The sequence below is a fragment of the Manihot esculenta genome, chromosome 7, assembly GCF_001659605.2.
Source record: "Manihot esculenta cultivar AM560-2 chromosome 7, M.esculenta_v8, whole genome shotgun sequence".
Lineage (NCBI taxonomy): Eukaryota > Viridiplantae > Streptophyta > Magnoliopsida > Malpighiales > Euphorbiaceae > Manihot > Manihot esculenta.
Genome location: NC_035167.2, coordinates 31,090,673 through 31,111,668, shown reverse-complemented (window position 1 = coordinate 31,111,668; position 20,996 = coordinate 31,090,673). Strand labels below are relative to the sequence as shown.

At 36.6% G+C, this 20,996-nt stretch overlaps 1 protein-coding gene across 4 annotated transcripts in view; it reads right to left on the bottom strand.

Moving 5' to 3' along the window:
- Nucleotides 1–20,418, bottom strand: part of LOC110618481 (two-component response regulator-like PRR37) — a 47,984-nt gene extending 27,566 nt beyond the window's left edge. Inside the window, exons 1-2 of one of the 4 annotated variants that reach the window (XM_021761620.2) lie at nucleotides 20,203–20,418; nucleotides 18,169–18,627 (exon numbers count right to left, since the gene is read on the bottom strand). In XM_021761620.2, coding sequence (XP_021617312.1) covers nucleotides 18,169–18,529 — 361 coding nt within the window. In that variant the 5' untranslated portion in view covers nucleotides 18,530–18,627; nucleotides 20,203–20,418. Of the gene's footprint in view, nucleotides 1–17,015; nucleotides 17,037–18,168; nucleotides 18,649–20,202 lie in introns of those variants that run through there. The other 3 variants (XM_021761619.2, XM_021761618.2, XM_043958356.1) reach the window with 3 other exon arrangements.
- Nucleotides 20,419–20,996: the final 578 nt, after the last annotated feature.

Here is a 20,996-nt window from a genome sequence, read left to right as displayed (position 1 = left end):
ATTGAAAGATTTAAGGCCAAACTAGTTGTCAAGGGATACACTCAAACCTATGGAGTGGAATACCAGAAGATATTTACCCCTGTTGCCAAAATGAACTCAATCAGAGTATTGCTATCTTGCGCTACCAATCTTGACTAGGACCTACAACAATTTGATATGAAAAATGCATTCGTCCAGAAGACTTGAAGGAGAAAGTGTGTATGGAGATCCCTCATAAATTTACTGATGAAAAAACACAAGAAAAGGTGTGCAGGCTAAAGAAGGCTTTCATCGATTCAACAGAGCTATGATTTCCTTTAGCTATCAACAAAGCAATGTTGATCATACCCTATTTATCAGACATCACAAGAGTAAAATTACTCTTTTTATAGTCTATGTTGATGACATAATAATGACAGGAGATGACACTAAAGAGATGACTCGGTTGAAAAAGCTTTTGGCTCAAAAGGTTATCAGATCAAATAAGAGAATCTTTATTTCTCTGAGAAAATATATTCTAGATCTTTTGAAAGAAAGAGCTATATTAGGCTGCAAACCAACAGTAGGGAGTGGTGAATCAATGAATATTGGCAGATATCAAAGGTTGATAGGCAAACTGATTTATCTTTCACATACTCGGCCAAACATAGCATATGCAGTCAGCTTAGTCGGATAGTTTATGCATGATCCTTGTAAGTCTCACATGCAAATTGTTTTTTGCATTTTGCGATACTTGAAGTCTGTTCTAGAAAAATGTCTCCTTTCTCTAAACACGGTCATCTCCACATACACACATTTACAGATACAGATTAGGGTGAATCCCTTGATGATAGAAGGTTGACTAGTGGTTATTGCACACTTGTGGAAGGAAATTGTGTCACTTGGAGAAGCAACAAGCAAAGTGTTGTTAGTCGATCAAGTGTTAAGGTGGAATATAGAGCAATGGCAGCTATATTAGGCTGCAAACCAGCAGTAGGGAGTGGTGAATCAATGAATATTAGCAGATATCAAAGGTTGATAGGCAAACTGATTTATCTTTCGCATACTCGGCCAAACATAGCATATGCAGTCAGCTTAGTCGGACAGTTTATGCATGATCCTTGTAAGTCACACATGCAAATTGTTTTTTGCATTTTGCGATACTTGAAGTCTGTTCTAGAAAAATGTCTCCTATTCTCTAAATACAGTCATCTCCACATACACACATTTACAGATACAGATTAGGGTGAATCCCTTGATGATAAAAGGTTGACTAGTGGTTATTGCACACTTGTGGAAGGAAATCGTGTCACTTGGAGAAGCAACAAGCAAAGTGTTGTTGGTCGATCAAGTGCTAAGGTAGAATATAGAGCAATGGCACAAGGTGTTTGTGAACTCCTATAATTGCAGAGATTGTTGGAGAAATTGAAACTGTTGGAAAAGGACAAACTCCTGTTGTGCTCTGACAATAAAGTTATCGTCGGTATAGCTTACAATTTGGTTCAACATGGTCGAACGAAACACATAGAGATTGATTGACACTTCATTAAAGAAAAGTTAAGAAATGGTATCATGAGATTAGATCATGCGATTTTCGATGAACAGCTAACTGACGTGGTTTGCAAGTTGGACGTGTGATATCTATGCACCAACTTGAGAGGGAGCGTTGATCAACATAGAAGGTTCTTAATTAGGAGAATTCATATCTTTAAGATCCTAATTAGGCTTGATTATAGGGTTTGATTACAGAGATTTTATTCCTATTATAAATATTCCTAATTTAGATTGATTTTTTGTGTATAAATAAATTCTATCCCAAAATTTTTCAGTATATCCTCCTTGATCGTTACTTTTTAAGAAGCTTTCTGACTGTTAGAATTGAAGAGATTTCATGCTACAATTAAGGGGAAGTGTTATGAAAAGCTATTCCTATTTAATATATAATTTGTATTCCTAAATAAATAGAATAATATATATCCATATATTCCTAAAATAGAAGGATTTGATACATTCCTGTTATAATTGGAGAATCCCCTAATTTATAGTATTATACCATATATGTCTTGAATCCTCCATTATAAATAGGGAAGCCTTTGTATTATGTGACTAATAATCCAATTCAATAAAGATGTAGCCATGTAGCCCTTTGAGTTTTGTGTTTGTAGGGTCTCACAACCAAACCACGTAAATCTTCTTGCATTATTTTTTTTCTCTTCTATTTTTCTAAATTTAATACCGACAATTCTGTTTTACTAGAGCTTGGGTCATCCTGTAGCCATAAATGGGCCGAAACAGATGAAGGTCTATTCAAGAAGAAAATTAAAAAGGACCGTCAAGCATCTCCAGCAGAAATATTCCAAAAGTATAGGAAGTTGTTACAGCAGCGGGAATAAAGGAAAGGACGAGACAAATGTCAGAGAGAGAAAATCAGTAATCATTTATGTAATAACTATATATTATAGAATTGGACAGAGGAGCGGATATTGAGATTATTATTTTGTTTTCAGCTTATGCCGGTCTCGGAATTTCATACTGGGGAGATTCTTAGAGTATTTTGTCTATAGAGGAAGCTTGAGAAATTCAATCATTAGTAATACAAACTATTTTCTCAGTTCTATATATTTGTGCAAGCTTGTTCCTTTAAAACTCTATCAAAGTACCCATAGAACTTCACATACATCTTGTATCATGCTTGATATTTTGATTCGGCACTGGATCAAGAGACCACAGTTTGTTTCTTACTTTTCTATGACACTACATTGCCTCCCACAAAAATGCAATATCCTGTTATTGACCTCTTATCAATCATTAATCCTTCCCGGTCTATATCAGAAAAATATTTGAATGCCCATGATTACTATAGAAGAGACCACGCCCTCGAGCTCCCTTCAAATAATAAAGAATTTGTCCCAAAGCTTCCCAACAAGCAATGACAACTGAATATGCAATGTTTAGACGAGTCATTGTCAAATAGTAACTTGCCACTAATCTCCTGTACATTTCAGGATTTGTAAACGGCTCATTGCCTTTTGTAGTGAGTTGGAGATTCGGAGTCATTGATGCATTGCAAGCTTAGCACCTAACTTTTTTTGTTTCTGCCAATGGATCAATGTTATAGTGTGAATATAATCTGTAAATAATTAGAATAGATTGCAAAATCATAGGTCTAATTGATATTAATTGATAGATAAAAGATTTTTAGGAGAATGATTTGTTACCTTAACAAGGTCTTATAATCTAATTGATACTACAAGTCTAGCTTGTTACAATCAAGAACATACTTTCTTTGAGATAAGAAAATACCTATTTTACATCTTGTATGATTTGTTACCTTAACAAGGTCTTATAATCTAATTGATACTACAAGTCTAGCTTGTTACAATCAAGAACATACTTTCTTTGAGATAAGAAAATACCTATTTTACATCTTGTAACCTTAATACCCAAAAAGAATTTCAAAGATCCCAGATCTTTCGTATGAGACTATGACTTGAGAAACTCTTTTAGAGATGTAATGTCTACAACATCACTACCTGCCATAACAATATCATCCACATATACTACTAACAAAATTCATCCACCATCAAAGTTTCTATAGAAAACCAAATGATCACACTTACTCATCTACATACCAAACTTTTAACTACCTCCCTAAATCTATCAAGTCATGCTCGAAAACTTTGTTTCAAGCCATAAAGAGATTTTCAAAGTCTGCAAAACTTTTCAGACTCTCCCTAAGCAACAAAACCAAGCGGTTCCTCAATATAAACTTCTTCTTGAAGATCACTATGGAGAAAAGTATTCTTAATGTCCAACTGATATGGGGGCCAAGCATATATAGCTACCAAAGAAACAAACAGCCGAACAGAAGCCAACTTGGCAATTGGAGATAAAGTGTCAAAATAGTCAACCCCATAAATTTGAGCATAACCTTTAGCAACAAAATGGGCCTTGAGACGAAGAATAGTCCCATCAGGATTAACCTTCACCATGAATACCGATTTACAACCAATCGCCCGCTTTCTGGAGACAAAGAAATCAATTTCCAAGTACCATTAGTGTCCAATGCCACCATTTCCTCCTCCATTGCAGCATTCAGCCAGGATGAGATAATGTCTCACCAACAATTCAGTTCCAGGATGAGATAATGCCTCACCAACAATTCGAGGAACTGAATAGAATCTAAAATAGTGGCAAAACAATGAGAAAAAGAGGATAACTTTTCGTAGGAAACAAAAGAGGAGATAGGATAGGTGCAAGAATGTTTATGTTTACGAATGGTGGCTGAGTCTTATAATGAAGAAGTTGTTGATGGATGGCCTGAGTCAAGAGTCTCCAATCTCCTAGAATAACCATGAACAATAAGTGGACGAACAGACGCCGAACTAGATGGACCTATAGGAGGTTAAGGTATAGACACTTGTTTAACAGAATAAACTAATAAATCATCCTCCTCCTGACTTTTATTAATGGGAGATGGAGAGAAAAAAAATGGTAGACTCAAAGAATGTAACATTGACAGGCACAATATAATGATTAAGGATTGAAGAGAAACATATGTACCTTTTTGAAGATTGGAATAATCAAGAAAGACATATTTAAGAGATTTGAGATCCAATTTAGTGATATGTGAACGATCATCTCATACAAAGCAAGTACATATGAGGTTCGACAGAAAACAATGATACAGAAGGAAATAAGACAGAATAAGGAATATCACTATAAAAAACAAAAGATGGCATCTGATTGAATAAGAAACAAACTGTAGAAATAGCATTTGTCCTAGATTCTTTTGGAACTTCCATTTAAAATAGAAAAGCTTGAGATACCTCAAGAAGATGCCAATTTTTTCTTTCAGTAATACCATTTTGAGATGGTGTGTTCACACAAGAAGATTGATGAAAGATTCCATTTTGTGTCACACAGGTCTGAAAGCTTACTGAAAAATATTCTTTGGCATTGTCTCTTATGCGAGACCCAACACCAATTAAAGAGGATATGATACATCTACGAAAAAAGACCTACACCTAATTCAACTCCATAAGTTAGTTCAAGAGGGAAGAATTGTCCAAATCTTTATAAAGGGGCATATCATCCACATACATTAACCAATATAGGATAGTTAACAGCCATCTTCCAATATCGGTTAGCAAGGCTTTGATACTATGACAAGCCATCTTCCAATATCGGTTAGCAAGGCTTTGATACTATGACAAGCCATCTTCCAATATCGATTAGCAAGGCTTTGATACTATGACAAGAAAAAACTCTGATACTATGATAAGAAATATATTTGGGACTAATTCACATTCAAAAGCTTGCTCAATGAGGGAGGATTTCTTAAGTCTTCCTAAGACTAGGCTACAACTATGATAAATTAGAAAACTGGATGTTAGTTTTCTAATTGGAGAACTTTTACAATAGGAAAACTGAATATTAGAAAAAAATCTTCTAAAAATCTATGCTAGTTTTCCATAATTAAGCACAACCTTACCAGGTCAAAAAAAAAATAAGCACAACCTTACATGTCTTTTGGGTAAAAAAAAGGAGTCACAAAGTATTTGAGAAACATATTGTATGGCTTTGTGACTGAGAAATAAAAAGTTCACTACACAAGAAAGGGATTTGGAGTATTAAGAACATAAAACTAAAGAACCAGAGTAAAAAAAACAAAGATCAATGCAAATATCAAAAATTTAATACCTATAAGTAATATAAGGTAGCTTTGATTGGAAGTGTTATCTACCTAGGGAAAAGAGAGGGTTAAAGAAAAATTAAACAAGATAACGTACTTCGAGAGTGCCAAAGAGAGCTAGGTTGATAAGATAAATGTATCACTTTCTTAAAACATGAAAAACAGTAAACCATTAAATGAGAAATTTCCCTTTGAAGATTTTTGGTCCCATTTCACAAGATCACATTGTCCCATTACGCCAAAGGCACGTTGTCCAAGATCAACTTGAAATGTTAAGGCAAAACATCCAAAAATCCATCAAGTAATTATTTCTGCAAAAAGACAAGAATACCTAGTATTTCAAATAGAGATATTAAACTGAATGTAAGACCTTGGCTTTCATTCAAAGACTCCAACCAAACCTTCAACAGCTATGTAGAGGGCCAAGTGTTCCCCTACTCCTTCCTCATAACAAGTTTGCAAAAGTCCCATCAATCATAGATCATATACCAAGTGCAACTTCATTTCATGATGCAAAAGTGCCCTTAGCAAAAGTGAAGTAAAAGACTCTTTCTTTCTTGTATATTGTTAGTGTGTGAACATAATTTATACATAATTAAATGAGATTACACAATCATAGACTAATTGATACTAATCGATTAATAGAGGATTCTTAGGAGTTGTCTTAACAAGACATTATAATCTATATATAAACACACTTACTTCAATAGAGAAAACAAATAGAAATTATCCAATTGTTCAATGTTTTATTACATGGTATCAGAGCCTTTAAAGCTAATTTCCAGTATATGTTCTTTGGATTTCTCCGGTTGAGAAACTGGTTGTTGGGTCACCAAGTTTGGGTGCCCAGTTGGTCTCACTGCCGACACAAGGAGAGACGCAACGTTGTTTCCGGCCGCCCCCAAAAAATGGTGACCAGAGCTGCCGCGAGTGGTGCTCATGCTCCGATCCAAGCTTCGACTCAGTTTCACGCAAAACCACATGGGAGTGCGTGTGGCGTCCATCTGTCCTCCGATTTCTTCTTCGACGATCGATCGGCCATTTCTAGCACGTCTCCAGTGGAACTCCAGCCATTTGATGTTGATTGGGAAGTGTTCTTCAGTGGTAGCATACTGTTCACTGGGTTAGGTGTTACTATCGATAAGTTTGGCCTCCTTTTTTGCTACGAACAGGTTATGTTATCTTCTTTTAATTTGTAAGGTGGTGTAGAAGTATAGCATTTTGGTTGAAATCGCTTCCAACAGTAAGACCTATATTACTGAAATTATTCTAATGTCTCGAGTAGCAACTCAGACAGGTAAAACTTATCTTATTTCTTCTTCACATAAATAGATCATTGATTCTGGTACCACAGATCACATGACAGGTAATCCTCGTATTTTTGCCAACTTTTGATCTCATAAACCACTTTCTCCTATTACTATAGTTACTATAGTTGATGTCAACCTATACTATTGAGGATTCTAAAATTGTTAAACCTACTCTTTCTTTACCCTATCATTTGTGCTAAGTTTATCTAATTTTGCCTTTAATTTAATCTCTGTGAGTAAACTTAACGAAGACCTAAAATATTGTGTTTTCTTTTTTCCTGATCATTTGTCTCATTCAAGATATTGTGACAAAACAGATTATTGATAAAGGACATGTATCTGGGGTCTCCACATTTTGGATGCATGGGTGTTTCAGTCTGCTCCAATGTCATGTCTTCGTTCGAAGCACATTGGTGGGACATCCTTCTTTACCAGTTTTAAAGAGGCTATGCCCTCATTTCATGAGGTATCTTCATTAGAATGTGAGTCATGTCATTTTGCAAAATATCATCGAAGCTTTTAAAGTCCTAGAGTCAATAAAGGAGCCGAGTCTGCTTTTGAATTAGTTTATTTGGATGTTTGAGCCCATGTCTGGTTGCGTCTAAGACTGGATTCAAATATTTTATCACTTTTGTGGATGATTTCTCTAGAATGACTTGGATTTATTTAATGAAGCATCATTCGAAAGTATTTTTTATTTTTCTACCTTTTGTGTTGAAATCAAGACTCAATTTAATATTTCCATGCAAATTTTGCAAGGCGACATTGCTAAAGAATATATGTCAAAATCATTCTAACCTTATATAACTCAATATGGTATTCTTTACCGATCATCATCTGTTGATACACCCGCTCAAAATAGGGTAGCTAAAAGGAAGAATCGACATCTTCTTAAGACTGCTCGAGCTCTGTTGTTTCAAATGCAAGTTCTTAAGCAATTTTGGGCCGATAGTATCTCCATTGCATGCTTTCTTGTTTATCGCATGGCTTCTACAGTACTAAACGATAATACTCCTTATAATGTCCTCTTTCCTAAGAAGCTATTATTCCTCTAGAACCATGACTTTTTTGCAGCACTTGCTATGTTTAGAATGTCAGACCTCATGTGACTAAACTTGATCCTAAAAATTTAAAGTGCATGTTTTTTTTGGGATATTCTCGCCTTTAAAAGGAATATCGGTGTTACTCTGCAAATCTCAATAAATATCTGGTCTCAACAGATGTAGCCTTTTCCGAGCAAATTTTTTTTATCCTATTACAAAAACCTCTACTGGTCAAAAGGAGGATGATGAGTAGCTCATCTGTAGAATCATATTTGATGGCGGGAACTCTTCGAGTATGCCTTAACATATCTCCTAGTACTCAGCATCTTGATAAACCGTCAGTTATTCAAGTTTACTCTCAGAGACCAGTACCTAATAATACATGTCATGTGCCATAATCTTCTTCGCCGTCGAATCCACCATCAAGTGACCTTGACCTCTCCATTAGTCTTCGTTAAAGTAAACAACAATGTAAGTCTACTTATTCTGTTGCTAACTTTCTTCCTTATGGTCACCTGTCTCCTTCTTCTACCTCTTTAATTATCTCTCTAGATTCCATTTCTTTACCTAAGACAGTTAAAGAGGCCCTAGCCCATTCTAGATGGCGTGACACAATGTTTGAAGAGATCAAGACTCTAGATAAAAATCATACTTAAAAACTAGTTGATTTACCGTCTGGCAAGCAGGTTGTGGGCTATAAATGGATTTTTTTCCATCAAATTCAATCCAAATGGTTCCGTAGCGAGACTTAAGGCTAGTCTTGTCCCCAAAGGTTATGCACAAACCTACGAGAGAGCATGGGAAAGTCTGTTTTTTGAAGAAATCTTTGTATGGTTTGGAACAGAGTCCCCGTGCATGGTTTTGCAAGTTCAGTGAAGTTGTTCAAGAATTTGGATTGAAAAAAAGCAAGTGTGACTGCTATACTTGTATTATTCTCCTTGTTGTGTATATTAATGACATTGTCATTATAGGGAATGATAGTGCAGGGATCTCTTCTCTCAAAAACTACTTGCATACAAGTTTTCATACCAAGGCTTGGGTCAGCTTAAATATTTCTTGGGAATCGAAGTCTTGAGGAGTAAATAGGAAATGTTCCTGTCTCAAAGGATTGCAGAAATTGAAAAGATGGAAGCTAAATCCTGTAACACACCAATGATTCCCAACATATATCTCACAAAGGATGACAGAGACCCTTGTGATGATCCAGAGAAGTACAGGAGGTTGATATCTTCCTTGGTCAATTGAATCACCAATTCTTGAGTGTAGTTTATGATTGCTCTCAATAGGAGTTTCTGCAAGCTTACAACCCAATATACTAGTTTCTTCTAAGAGATCTAGGATATACTTTCTTTGAGAGATAAAGATTCTTTTCTCTGATTTGGCTATTTCAATTCTCAAGAAATATTGCAATTTTCCTAGATCTTTAATCTCGAACACTTGAGCAAGAATCTGTTAGTCAAGATATTTCTTCTCAATCATCTCCAGTTACCACAATGTCATCAACATAGATAATGAGTAGTGTGATCTTACCTTTGTAGTGTCTAATAAACAAGTATGACCAGCATTACTCTGTCTATATCCAAAGGAATTCATGGCTTTGCTAAATCGCTCAAACCACACTCTAGCATATTGTTTTAAACCATACAAAGCTTTCTTCACTCTACAAACTTCCCCTTATGTGTTCTTATCATAAATCCTAGAGGATTCTCCATGTACACCTCCTCTAAATCTCCATAAAGGAAGGCATTTTTAACGTCAAATTGATGCAAGTCCTAATCAAATTGGCTGCACAAGATAACAATATCCTAATCATGTTCATCTTAGCAACAGGAGCAAATGTCTCTTGATAATCTACTTCATAAGTCTGGATAAAACCTTTAGCCACCGGTCTAGCTTTGTGTCTCTCAATTGAACCATCAGCGTTCCACCTAGCTGTATACCTCGTGAAGAGCGTTCCACCTCCGCCCAAAAAATTCTAGTGGAGACTAGAGACAGCAGTGGCAGTGGTTATCTCTCCAAAAGTGGCCGCCCACTATACGAGGTATACAGCTGCATGCAACTAAGAGCCCTCAAACTTCCTCTTGCGGCTGAGAAAAATGATTAATTAATTGTTTTTAAAATAATACATTATTAAGATGGCAGACGGCAAAATGAAAGTGCTTATGTGACTCCTTATTTATTAGTTAAGTGGCCGCCACTTTTAAATTTGTGTTTAATTTTGCTCTTTCTTTACAAATATTTCGCATTCAAATTCAAGCTCCAATGCATCATTTTCTCTTCCCATGCGTGATTGAAGACTAAACTTCAAATTTAACGTGCCAAGCTATTAACTACAGTACTAAAAATGGGTTACTGAAACGGCAGTAATATTAATGTATAATTAGAATATATTAACAGTGTCGATTTAATTATGTTTTATTTGGTTGTATTTTGGATATTGGTTACCTTTAGACAATGGTTCTTTTTGCATACTTTTATTATGTCCTTTAGTTTAGTTTATTATATAAGCATATCCGAGTACCCGTGTCTGAATTCGGATCCATATCCCCACATCTTCTATTTAGGAAGTTCATGAATCTGACACACAAATATGCATTTGTATCCGACACCCGTACCTGAGTCCCAGTAACATAGAGTATAAGTATTAACCCCTTGTAAAACCTCTAAAAGACTTTTGAAGTCAAGAGTCTTAAGCGGCATTTTGTTAATGAGATAAACAGCAACAAGAACTGCACCCCCAATATGTTTTTGAAAGATTTATAGTGAACAAAAGGGATGGAGCTACCTCTAACCCCCAATACGTTTTTGAAAGATTTATAGTGAACAAAAGGGATGGAGCTACCTCTAACAGATACTTATTTTTCCTTTCAGCAACACCATTTTGAGCACTGGTATAGGGCAAGTAGTTTGATGTATATCCCATGTGACACTAGATAAGTAGAAAAACTATGATCCATGTACTTGGTGGCATTATCAGTTCTTAAAATTTTAACCTTAGCATCAAACTGAGTGCAAATCATGTTATGAAATGATTGAAAGTAAGAAAACACATCACTCTTGATTTTTAGCAAATAGACCCAAGTCATCCGAGTAAAACAATTAATAAAGGTAACAAACAAATGACTACAAGATAGTGAGACAATCTGTGTAGGTCCCTAAACATAAAAATGAATAGTCATAAAAGGAATTGAGCTTCTATTATTGCTCAATGGATAAGAGGTTTCAGTATGTTTGGCATACTCACAAGAATAACAAAATAAATAGTCAAATTGAGTCCTAGAAAATAACTTAGGATATAGTTTTTCAAAGACCAAAAAGATGGATATCCTAACCGTCTATGTCACGGTATCATTTCCCGATTAAAATCCTTATTTGCTCCAAAAAAGGCCCGACTAAGATCTAGATGCCCTTCAAACATATACAAGCCATCATATAGCCTACCATTGCTAATCTTCTTTTCAGTTTGAAGGTCCTGAATAACACAATAATCAGGAAAGAATTCAATTTTACAATAAAGAGCTTTGGTAAGAGTACTGACCGATAAAAGATTAACAGGAAATTGAGAAACATGAAGAACGAAGAAAGCTTAACATAGGGAGCACAAATAATAGAACTTGTCCTAAATATAGGGCTAAAAGAGCAATCAGCTATTTGAATACTGTCTTGATTTGAACATGGAGAGTAAGTAACAAAGTCCTTAGACAAGCTTGTCATGTGTTTATTCGCACCAGAATCAATAATCCAGAAAGCAACATAGGAAGTGAGAGTATTACTTGACTTCACAAAGTTTAACATTGTGCCAGAAAATGAGTCAAGGTGAGACAACAAGCGTTTGAGACTCAAAATTTCATAAGGAAAGAATCTTGGTGGAGATATCCTTGGGTGGAGGAGCTTGTTAACTCCTTAAGTGCTTCCTCAACTGCCTCTGACAGATTAGCTTGTGGCTTTGTGTTGCTTTGTTTGCCCAATGATCCTTGGTAGGACGCCTATGCAACTTCCAACAAGTTTCTTTGGTGTGCCTTGGCTTTCCACAATAATCACAATGCAAGTGATCTTTCTTGGAAGGATTGGCCTTTGATAGGACAGAATTAACCATCATACCAGCTTTTTTTACTGGTGCGTTGTAGAGGATGGCGCCTCTTCGGCTTTCTTCCTGCTGAACATGGACATGAGCTTGTTCAAGAGAGGGAAAAGGGTCATTACCGAGTACTTGAAGCCTAATAAGGTCATATTCAATGTTCAGACCGGCTAGGAAGTCAAAGTTGCGCTCCTTTTCAATCAGTTTTTGAAACTTGACGATGTCCCCAGTATAATCTGCCTGGAAGTGCTTATAGTAATCAAGTCCTTGCCACAATCCACCTAGCTCGGGAAAAATATTGAGAGACTGACACTTCTCCTTAGTGCTATGGATCTCATTCCAGATCTCAAAAATCTAAGCATCAATCCCAATCTTAGAATAGGTCAAGGAAAGTGCTCGCTGTATCATTGCAACAGTATCTAAAAACAAATAAGATTTAGAGATTTGGGGTAGCATAGAATTGATAAGCCATGTCCACAACAAGACAATTGTCTAAGTCCCTCTGGGGAAAGGTTGGATTTGTGCTATCTGGCTGCTTCTCGATACCATTGATATAACCCTACAATAAAAAGTTTGCATCATGCCTTTCCAATAAAAAGTGTTTGCCAATAGTCTGTAAGTTCTGAAGGCACCTGAATGACCTGCCATGGGCGTGGAATGAAATTCAACTATGAATTGGGGAACCCATTTAGACTGAGCTGGAATCACAAGCCTTCCTTTAAAGAATTACAACTGCTGAATTAAAGAATAAGAAGGATGGCTAGTAGAATCCAGCTGGAAATCATCCATGATCACTTTTAGTTCAGGATCATTTTGGATTGCAAACACCAATTCATTGAAATCCAGCCAACAAGGATGACTCTAGGCTGTTAATTCAACTAAATCCTCTTCTCTATGGGATAGGGAATCAGCACCTTGATTAGAACAGCCCGGATTGTCTTCCACCACAAAACGATATCCCAAAAATTTCAAAACCCAACCTTCCTAAGCTGGAGTGAGAATCGACTGCTCCAAAAGGTGTCAAAGGCTTCGTTGATCCATCCAAAAGATAAGGGCGCCAATGCTGAATTGCTAAAACTGCCATTAGTTCTTTTTCATAAGCTGAGCCCCTGTTGTGTCAAAATGGCACCAATGCCACACCCTGACGCGTCACACTCCAATTCAAACTGTCAAGAAAAATCCGGCATGGTGAGAACACGGGCAGTACTGAGGGCAAGCTTCAGAGCATCAAATGCAGATTGGGCAGAATAGTCCAGTGGAAATTCTGCTGAGCTTCTTTGGTAGTAAGTTACATTCAAGGATAGGCTATTGTTCCATAATCACAAATAAACCGCCAATAATAGCCTATGCGCTCAAGAAATCCTCGAACACCCTTGATAGATTTAAGAATTGGCCAACGCATCACAATAGATATTTTACTGGGATCCATAGCTATGCCATTGAAAGAAATGATATGACCCAAGTATTCCAAAGATTTCTTCCCCAAGACACACTTCTTGTAATTTGCAGAAAACTTCTAATCATGGAGTGCTTTCAAAAGTAACTATAAGTGATGAAGATGTGCCTCCCATGTTTGGCTATAGACGAGGATATCATTAGAAAAAAAAACACAGAACCAACCGGCATAAATACAGTCGAAAGATATTATTCACGGTAGCTTGGAAGGTGATCGAAGCTTTGGTAAGTCCAAATGGCATCACAACAAATTCATAGTGCCCAGAATGTGTACGAAAAGTTGTTTTCAAAATATCTGCCTCCTTGACCCAAAACAAAGATCGATCTTAGAGGAGTAAGAAGCACCATGGAGCTTATCGAGGAGTTCCTGAATAACAGGGATGGGATATCACTACAGTATGGCCACTTTGTTGAGTTGACGATAGTCCACACAGAACCGCCAACTACCATTTTTGTGCACCAACAAAATAGAGCTGGAGAAAGGGCTTGAACTTGCCTTGTTAATACCCGCAGCAAGTATTTCAGAGACCATCTTCTCTATATAATCCTTCTGGTCATGGCTATAGCGATACGGTCTCACAAAAATAGAGGTCACCCCTAGCTGTAAGGGAATGTGATAATCAAAATGCCGAGTAGGAGAAGACTAACTGCATCAGAGAATACTGTTGGGAATTGGTTGATTAGGGCAGATAATTGTTGAGATCGGGGTCCGAGAGAGAGAGGAAGAACCATTGAGAGGTTGCCTTCGAAACAGAATAATTCTAGAATAGTAAGCAAGCAGTGTAAAGGCACAGGAGTGCGAACTAAAGATGAGTTACCCTGCAAAGTTACAAAAACTCTATTATGACGATACCACATGGTGAGCCATTGCCAATTGACCTTAACATCTCCCAACATTTCTAGCCAAGAAATTCCCAAAATTACATCAACACCACCTAAGGGAAATACATAACAATTTAGCGCAATAGATAAGGAACCCAACTTGATTGAGAGCGTCGGACAATAACCCGAAGAAGTGAGGCATTGCCCATCCCCCTATTTGACACTGAAAGAAGAAGTGGATTGAACTAGTAAGGAGAGATTTTGCACCATGGTTTCAAAAAAAAAAAAACAGTGACTAACACCACTATCAATCATGAAGATGATTTGTGTATCAACTATCTGGCCATGCATCTTCATTGTTTTTGGGCGAAAAATTCAACCCATCAAAAAGAGAGAGAGATCCAGTTGAGCAAAGTAAGACTCAATAATCTCGGGAGAAGTAGTAGGTGGTAGCTCCGGAATGGAATCCAACATTACGCCATCCATCTGGGTCTCATCATCAACTGCAATCACCATACGCAAGGATTTATTTGGGCATTGGTGTAAGGAAGAGTATGGTTGTTTACAATGGAAACATAATCCACGAGAACGAAGATCATTATATTCTTAATGAGAGAGAAATCTGGTATTTCTAAGTTTGGCATGTTCAGGAGGAGGGTTTGATTTGCTGGAAGCAGTGGAAGAAGAAGGGAGAGGACGGGTGGTAAAGGATGTGGATTTATTAGGTGGCTTGGGTTGTAGTGATGATGGGCCAGAAGGAGTGGGGTGAGAAGAAGTGGTTAGTGAAGAAAAGGTGGGTCGATAACCAAGCCCCATTAAGGAGTAGGCTGAGGGTGTGAAGAGGAGATTTTATATTGTGAGGAAATGTCACCTGTAATTCTCGTTCCACTTCTCGAGCTCAAACCATTGTCCAAGAGAGATCGACAGTATCCTAGCTGCGCAACCAAATAGGAATCTCTTCACGTAAGCCATTGAGGAAGAAACCCAATGAATGGGAATCAGAGAGGCTAGAAACCTGTGCAGCTCTCGTGACAAACTCATCAATATAGGAATCAATTGAATCAGTTTGTTTCACAGCGACAAGCCTTTCAAAAGGACTCATCATCAAATCAACATGTAACAATTCACAAGTTCTAAGGAAAATTGTTCCCAAGTGAGGTGTGGTTGTCGATGCTGAAGCCAACGGAGCCAATGTAGAGCACCCTCTACCATACAGACCATGGCCATCATGACCTTAAACTCCAGCTGACTGCGATTTAATTCGAAGTATTGTTCAGCCCTAGTAAGCCACCCAATGGGATCAATACCATTGAAATTGGCTATCTCCAAGGTCTTTGATAATGGAGGAGAAGATAAAAGAGTGGAGTGAATGAAGGTGTTTGGTTGAGAAAGGGTGAGAATATTTGGGGTAAGCTGAGTGGACACTTCTCCTTCATTGACCACATATTTGCTGCGGAGGAGGGTCTGTAATAAGGACTCAATGGAGGACAATTTGGAATGAATAGTTTCATTATCGGTTTTGAGTTTCGAAAAGCCATCTTTGAGCAGGAACAAATTCCTCTCTACCGACTCAAGTCTGGCTTCTATTCTAGTTTGGAGCATTCGGATGGCAGGCCAGACCAAATGATAAAGAAAGGAATTTGTATGGTTAAAGAGAGTAAGAGAAAGAAGAGAGATCACTGGAAGGAAGAATTTCTATTAATGGCTGAATGGATACATAGAGTAAACAGTCTCTCCCAGCATAGAACTACTAATAGAACAGTAATTACTACATACCTCCTTCTATCATACTCTATTATTTATACACATAATTGATGCCCTCCTCACATGCTTCATGTATTCTGGTATAACAGAATTTATGCCAGCTCATCCACTGACATCTTGGGTCTTCTAGAATATACTTTACATGTGCTTCTACCCCTTCCTTTAACATGCTGTTCTTTTTCCATCTCCTTCTGTATATGCTCATCATACTTCAATGCAGCAAAGAACTTGAAGGAATATATAGGTCAGCAATCGACGAAAGAGAGAGCAGCTGTTCAAAACAGATCCAATAAAGAATGGGAAAAATAACACGGTAAAAGTAATTGTAGCTACATTGGGTAGAAAGTTACTATGCATGGATCAAAAAAATACGTAGGGGGATTTATTAAACTTGAGAGGAACAAGAAGCAGCACTAGGAGGAAAAACATAATCTCTCACAATCTATTTTGTTTTCTGATCAGTTAACTGAGAAGTCTACACTACACCATAAGATGTCACTTATAGTGATAACTCATGCATGCCGCGCCTTAAGATTAATATTACCTTGTGCATCATTAAATTAGTCCCACAAAAATGACCACTTCAAAAAAAGATCAGGCAAGCAAGAATCATGTTCACTGTTTGAAGCCCTATATTTTTGGTAAAATATATCATAAGAACAGAAAAGTTATATTTTTGTTAAAGAATAATGGAGTTTATATGATAATAAAATACACAGTACTTCAATGCAGCTAGGGGAGTTTGAAAAACCGAAAACCGATTCAAGTAAAATGCTAACCAAAAACAAACTGAATATAGAGAAGAATTGAATTGAATTGAACCGAACCAGTTCGGTTAAGAACTAACGGTTTGTAGCCCAACATGCAAAATGCTATCGTCGGATTCTCACCCTCAATTGCTCACAATTCCAAAGTCCAGAATCACAGTGGCCGAGCCCCAAATCCTCAACAGGAGAAGAACAAGAATATCAATCAACTTAACAATCTACAAATTTACAACAACAAATCCACAAGTTCAATGAACAATTACAGTTTCCACAACAAATTCCACCACGAAATCTCAAATAGCAATCAACAATTACAGGATACTATCCTAGACATTCTTTGATGATCCGATGCAAGGAGAGGCAGGACAAGCATGGCTTCTAATGGCACCAAGGTACAAGGCATGCATGGCCTTTGATGGTGTCCAGGTGGAAGGCGAGCATGACTTGTGCTGCCATGGCCAATGGCCATGTCTCTGATGGACCACAATGGTGCAATGCGCCAATGGGTCTCATGCATCTTTTGTGAAGTTGCAATGGCTAGTGGTTACAGCCAATGGTCTTTTGACTCTTTTATGGGTCTTTGACTCTTTGCATCTCTAGGAAGCGGGGGACAAGGGGGTGGACTGGGTGAGGAATATAAACATGTATACTAATAACCTCAAAACAATGTAATATTGAATTTCGGTTCAGCTCAGTTTTGGATATAAATAACCAAACCGATTAACCAAAATTATTATAAACTTCGACTGGAACCAAACCATTTAAACCAGAAAATCAAGCCGGTTTCGTTTTTCAGTTTAAACTGAGAACTGCACCCCTAAATGCAGTAAAGAACTTGAACGAATACAAAGGTTTCTCCACAAAAGTGAGAGCAGATGTTCAAAACAACTACAATAGAAAATGGAAAAACAAACCAGCATTCTGGCTACATTGCAGACAAGTTAGTATGCATAGATCAAAAAATAACTAGGGAAAGTTAAACAACGTAAGAAGTACAAGAAGCAGCATTAGGAGGGGAAAAATACTCACTTAAATCTAATTTACTTTTGTTGAAGGCTCTGAGCAGTCTAAAATACATGATAACATGTCACTAGTAACTCATGCATGTTCTTTTCACATTACCAAAATTTATATTATGATCCTCTAATCAAACCATAAAATAACCATAAGAATTGATATATTACCTCATGCAATTGTTAATTTAGTCCTACAAAATAACCACTTTAAAACTAAGATCAAGCAAGCAAGAATCAGTTAGTGGCATAAAGATGCTTACCTTCATAGCCACAATTTCTTAGCAACGCACTAACAACATGGCGAGTTGAATCATCATTTTCCACCAGCAGAACCTTTAGCGACCGAAGCGGCAGAAACCTCTCCCAGCGAACCAAAGGCCGTTGAGGATGTTGCTGCTGCCTAGAAGGCTGGTCATGAGCCTGGACCTGCACTACTTTCATGCACCCATCATTCACATCTTCTATTTCCTCATTAATCCGTGACTCATCTTCCTCAGAGAGCTCCTGACCCTCACCAATGATCCCATCCCTTGTTTCCTCATGCTCATCTTGAACATCACGATTTAGTTCTGCCAACCCATCAGTCATAGGACCATCACTATTCATTTGAACTATCCACATCAACCGGATTCCAGAAAAACAATAATGAAAAACATGCTAGATTCAGCTAATGAAAAACCTCCCTTATTCCACTAGAAGCAACCAGATCTCAACAAATCCTGCACAGTCCATATAAGATTCTGCATAAAGGCCATTATCTAGAAATCCATAAACAATAGAAAGTATTTTCAAAACTAACATTATGATAGTTGACTAATGTAATACATACTGGTTGATGAGTTGCTGAGAAATTATAGGGAAAATTGAAAAAAAAAAAAAAAAAAAAAGAAGAAGAATTTCTGATCCTTTTATTTATTTTAAACTGTTTGTGGTAGAAATATTTAAATTAAGCAGTATTACTTGGAGAATTGTTGACAAACACGAAGTAGACAAATTAAACACAAATTATCAAAACATCAAGGATTCAAAATTTTCATCTTCTATCTGTACAGCAAGCAGACGATTGAGCAAAAAAGAAACGTGTTGATTTCTCCGTCAAGAATAAAACATTCAGACAGAAAATGGAAATAGAAGAATCCGATATTGCATATGAAAATGAATCTGATTCCATACACTTAAAATTAAATGTCGAAAAAGGAAAAGAAAATAGAAGTTTAGATCTTGAACTTTAATCCACTGAACCAAGGGGAAAAAACTCATACAGTTCGCACGTACTACCCCAGTTAATTCCAGTAAAACTGCATAACTACTGCGTTTTTCTTCTTTGTTATGCTATGAAACTTTGATAATATGAAAGCAGTCGATTAAAAGAGAATCCGTTTCTTTCCCTAATTCCTGAGGGAGTAAACAGAATCTCACAGCATCTCAAATATTTTCTTGAAAAAAAAAAAGTTGGTTTAAATTTCTAGAAGAGAAGACAGCAAATTGGAATTGAATCTAATTTTACCAGTTTAAATCCTGAGAAAATTTACCTAAGTTTAAGGGAAGAAGAAGGAGAAGAAGAAGAGGAAGAGGAATAAATGTAACAGTAAAAAAAATTAATATCGTCATTTAAAAAGAAAATCATATTTTGCATGAAATTTGCAACGGCTAAAAACTAGCCTCTCTATTTTCAACTTATCAGGCTTAATCGAGGCGCCTCCCTTGAATCCTAAAACTGTATATATTATATATAGATCGTTTTTCCCTAAATTGTTTCGAAGCCCAAACAGATTTATAACTATGAAAATCTTCCAAATTTTTACCTGATAATCAATCTCACACCTTCAAATAAACTAGAAAGAAGACATCAATACAGTCCTCATAATCAGCTTCAGAGCAACGAAAATGCATGAGAAGAAACATTTAAATCCAGAACTTTTCAAAATTTTAATTACCAAGTTTCTTTTTATTTTTTTCAATCAAAACCAATATAAAGAACAAAATGCTAAAATTTTTTCTTATCATCAGTTGTTAGCGGAGATCAATTTCCGAAATCCACCATTCTCAGTAAAAGAAAAATTCAAAACTTCACCGGGGAGAAAGAAAATGAAATAAAGTTCAATGCCTGTATAAACTTCAAGAAAAGAGAAAATTAATTAATTTCTTTGAAAAATAAAAATTAACATTTCAGGAAAAAAACAATAAATTAAATAACTCTGAGTTTCCTCTCGGGAAAATAGTTCTTTCATTTTCCAGGAAAATTTGAGAAAGTTGCTTTTTGTAAATAACCAAATAATAAGAGATTATTATACCTTATAAACTTCAAGCGAGCTCGATTCTGTAACCAAGTTCGTTCCAAAAAAATTCTTTGAACGAAGAAATTGAAGATTACTTAAGTAAAGCTTAAAGACTCAAGCCATTATTTTCTGTGCTTTTCTAGGGCTTGTTTGAAAAGAAAAGAAACTTGGAAGGAAAACTGCTTGACTGGTCGGGAAACGGGGAAGAGGAAGGTAATTCGCAAAGATACTTCAAAAGAAATATGTTTTACGGGCGAACCCAACTCGTGCTGATGTGGAGAAGTGGGGGTTCAAAATTATGCCATGTCATCCACTACGTGGATTGTAAATTTGCTGAGATGGCATGAGATCAAAAGCCGGGCTGTGGATAGGTTTCGATGGATCTGAGGCGATCTTGTCCCTTTTTCTCGTCACTGAGGTAGACAAATGAATGGGCCACGTGATGTACCACGTGATATGATCGATCTGACGTTGAAACGTGGCGCGTTGTGGAACAAGTTAAAGATGCTTGTGCTTCCAAAGGACCAAGTTGAAACTCGAAACGTGGTTAGATTTTTGGACAGGATAAAAGTTCAATTTTACCCCTAACTTTTGAATTAATGTCCAAATAAACTCATTTTTATGTTTTAGCTCCAATCAATCCGAACTTCTATATTTAAGTCCATTTATACCCAAATCACATCGTTTACAATACACACGCTTTATTAGAATTAAATTAATAAATTTAAAATAGAAAATTAAAATCTATCTTTATTTCAAGCATTCTTTCCCATCTACTCAAATTTTAATTCAACTTTATCTTTTTTAAT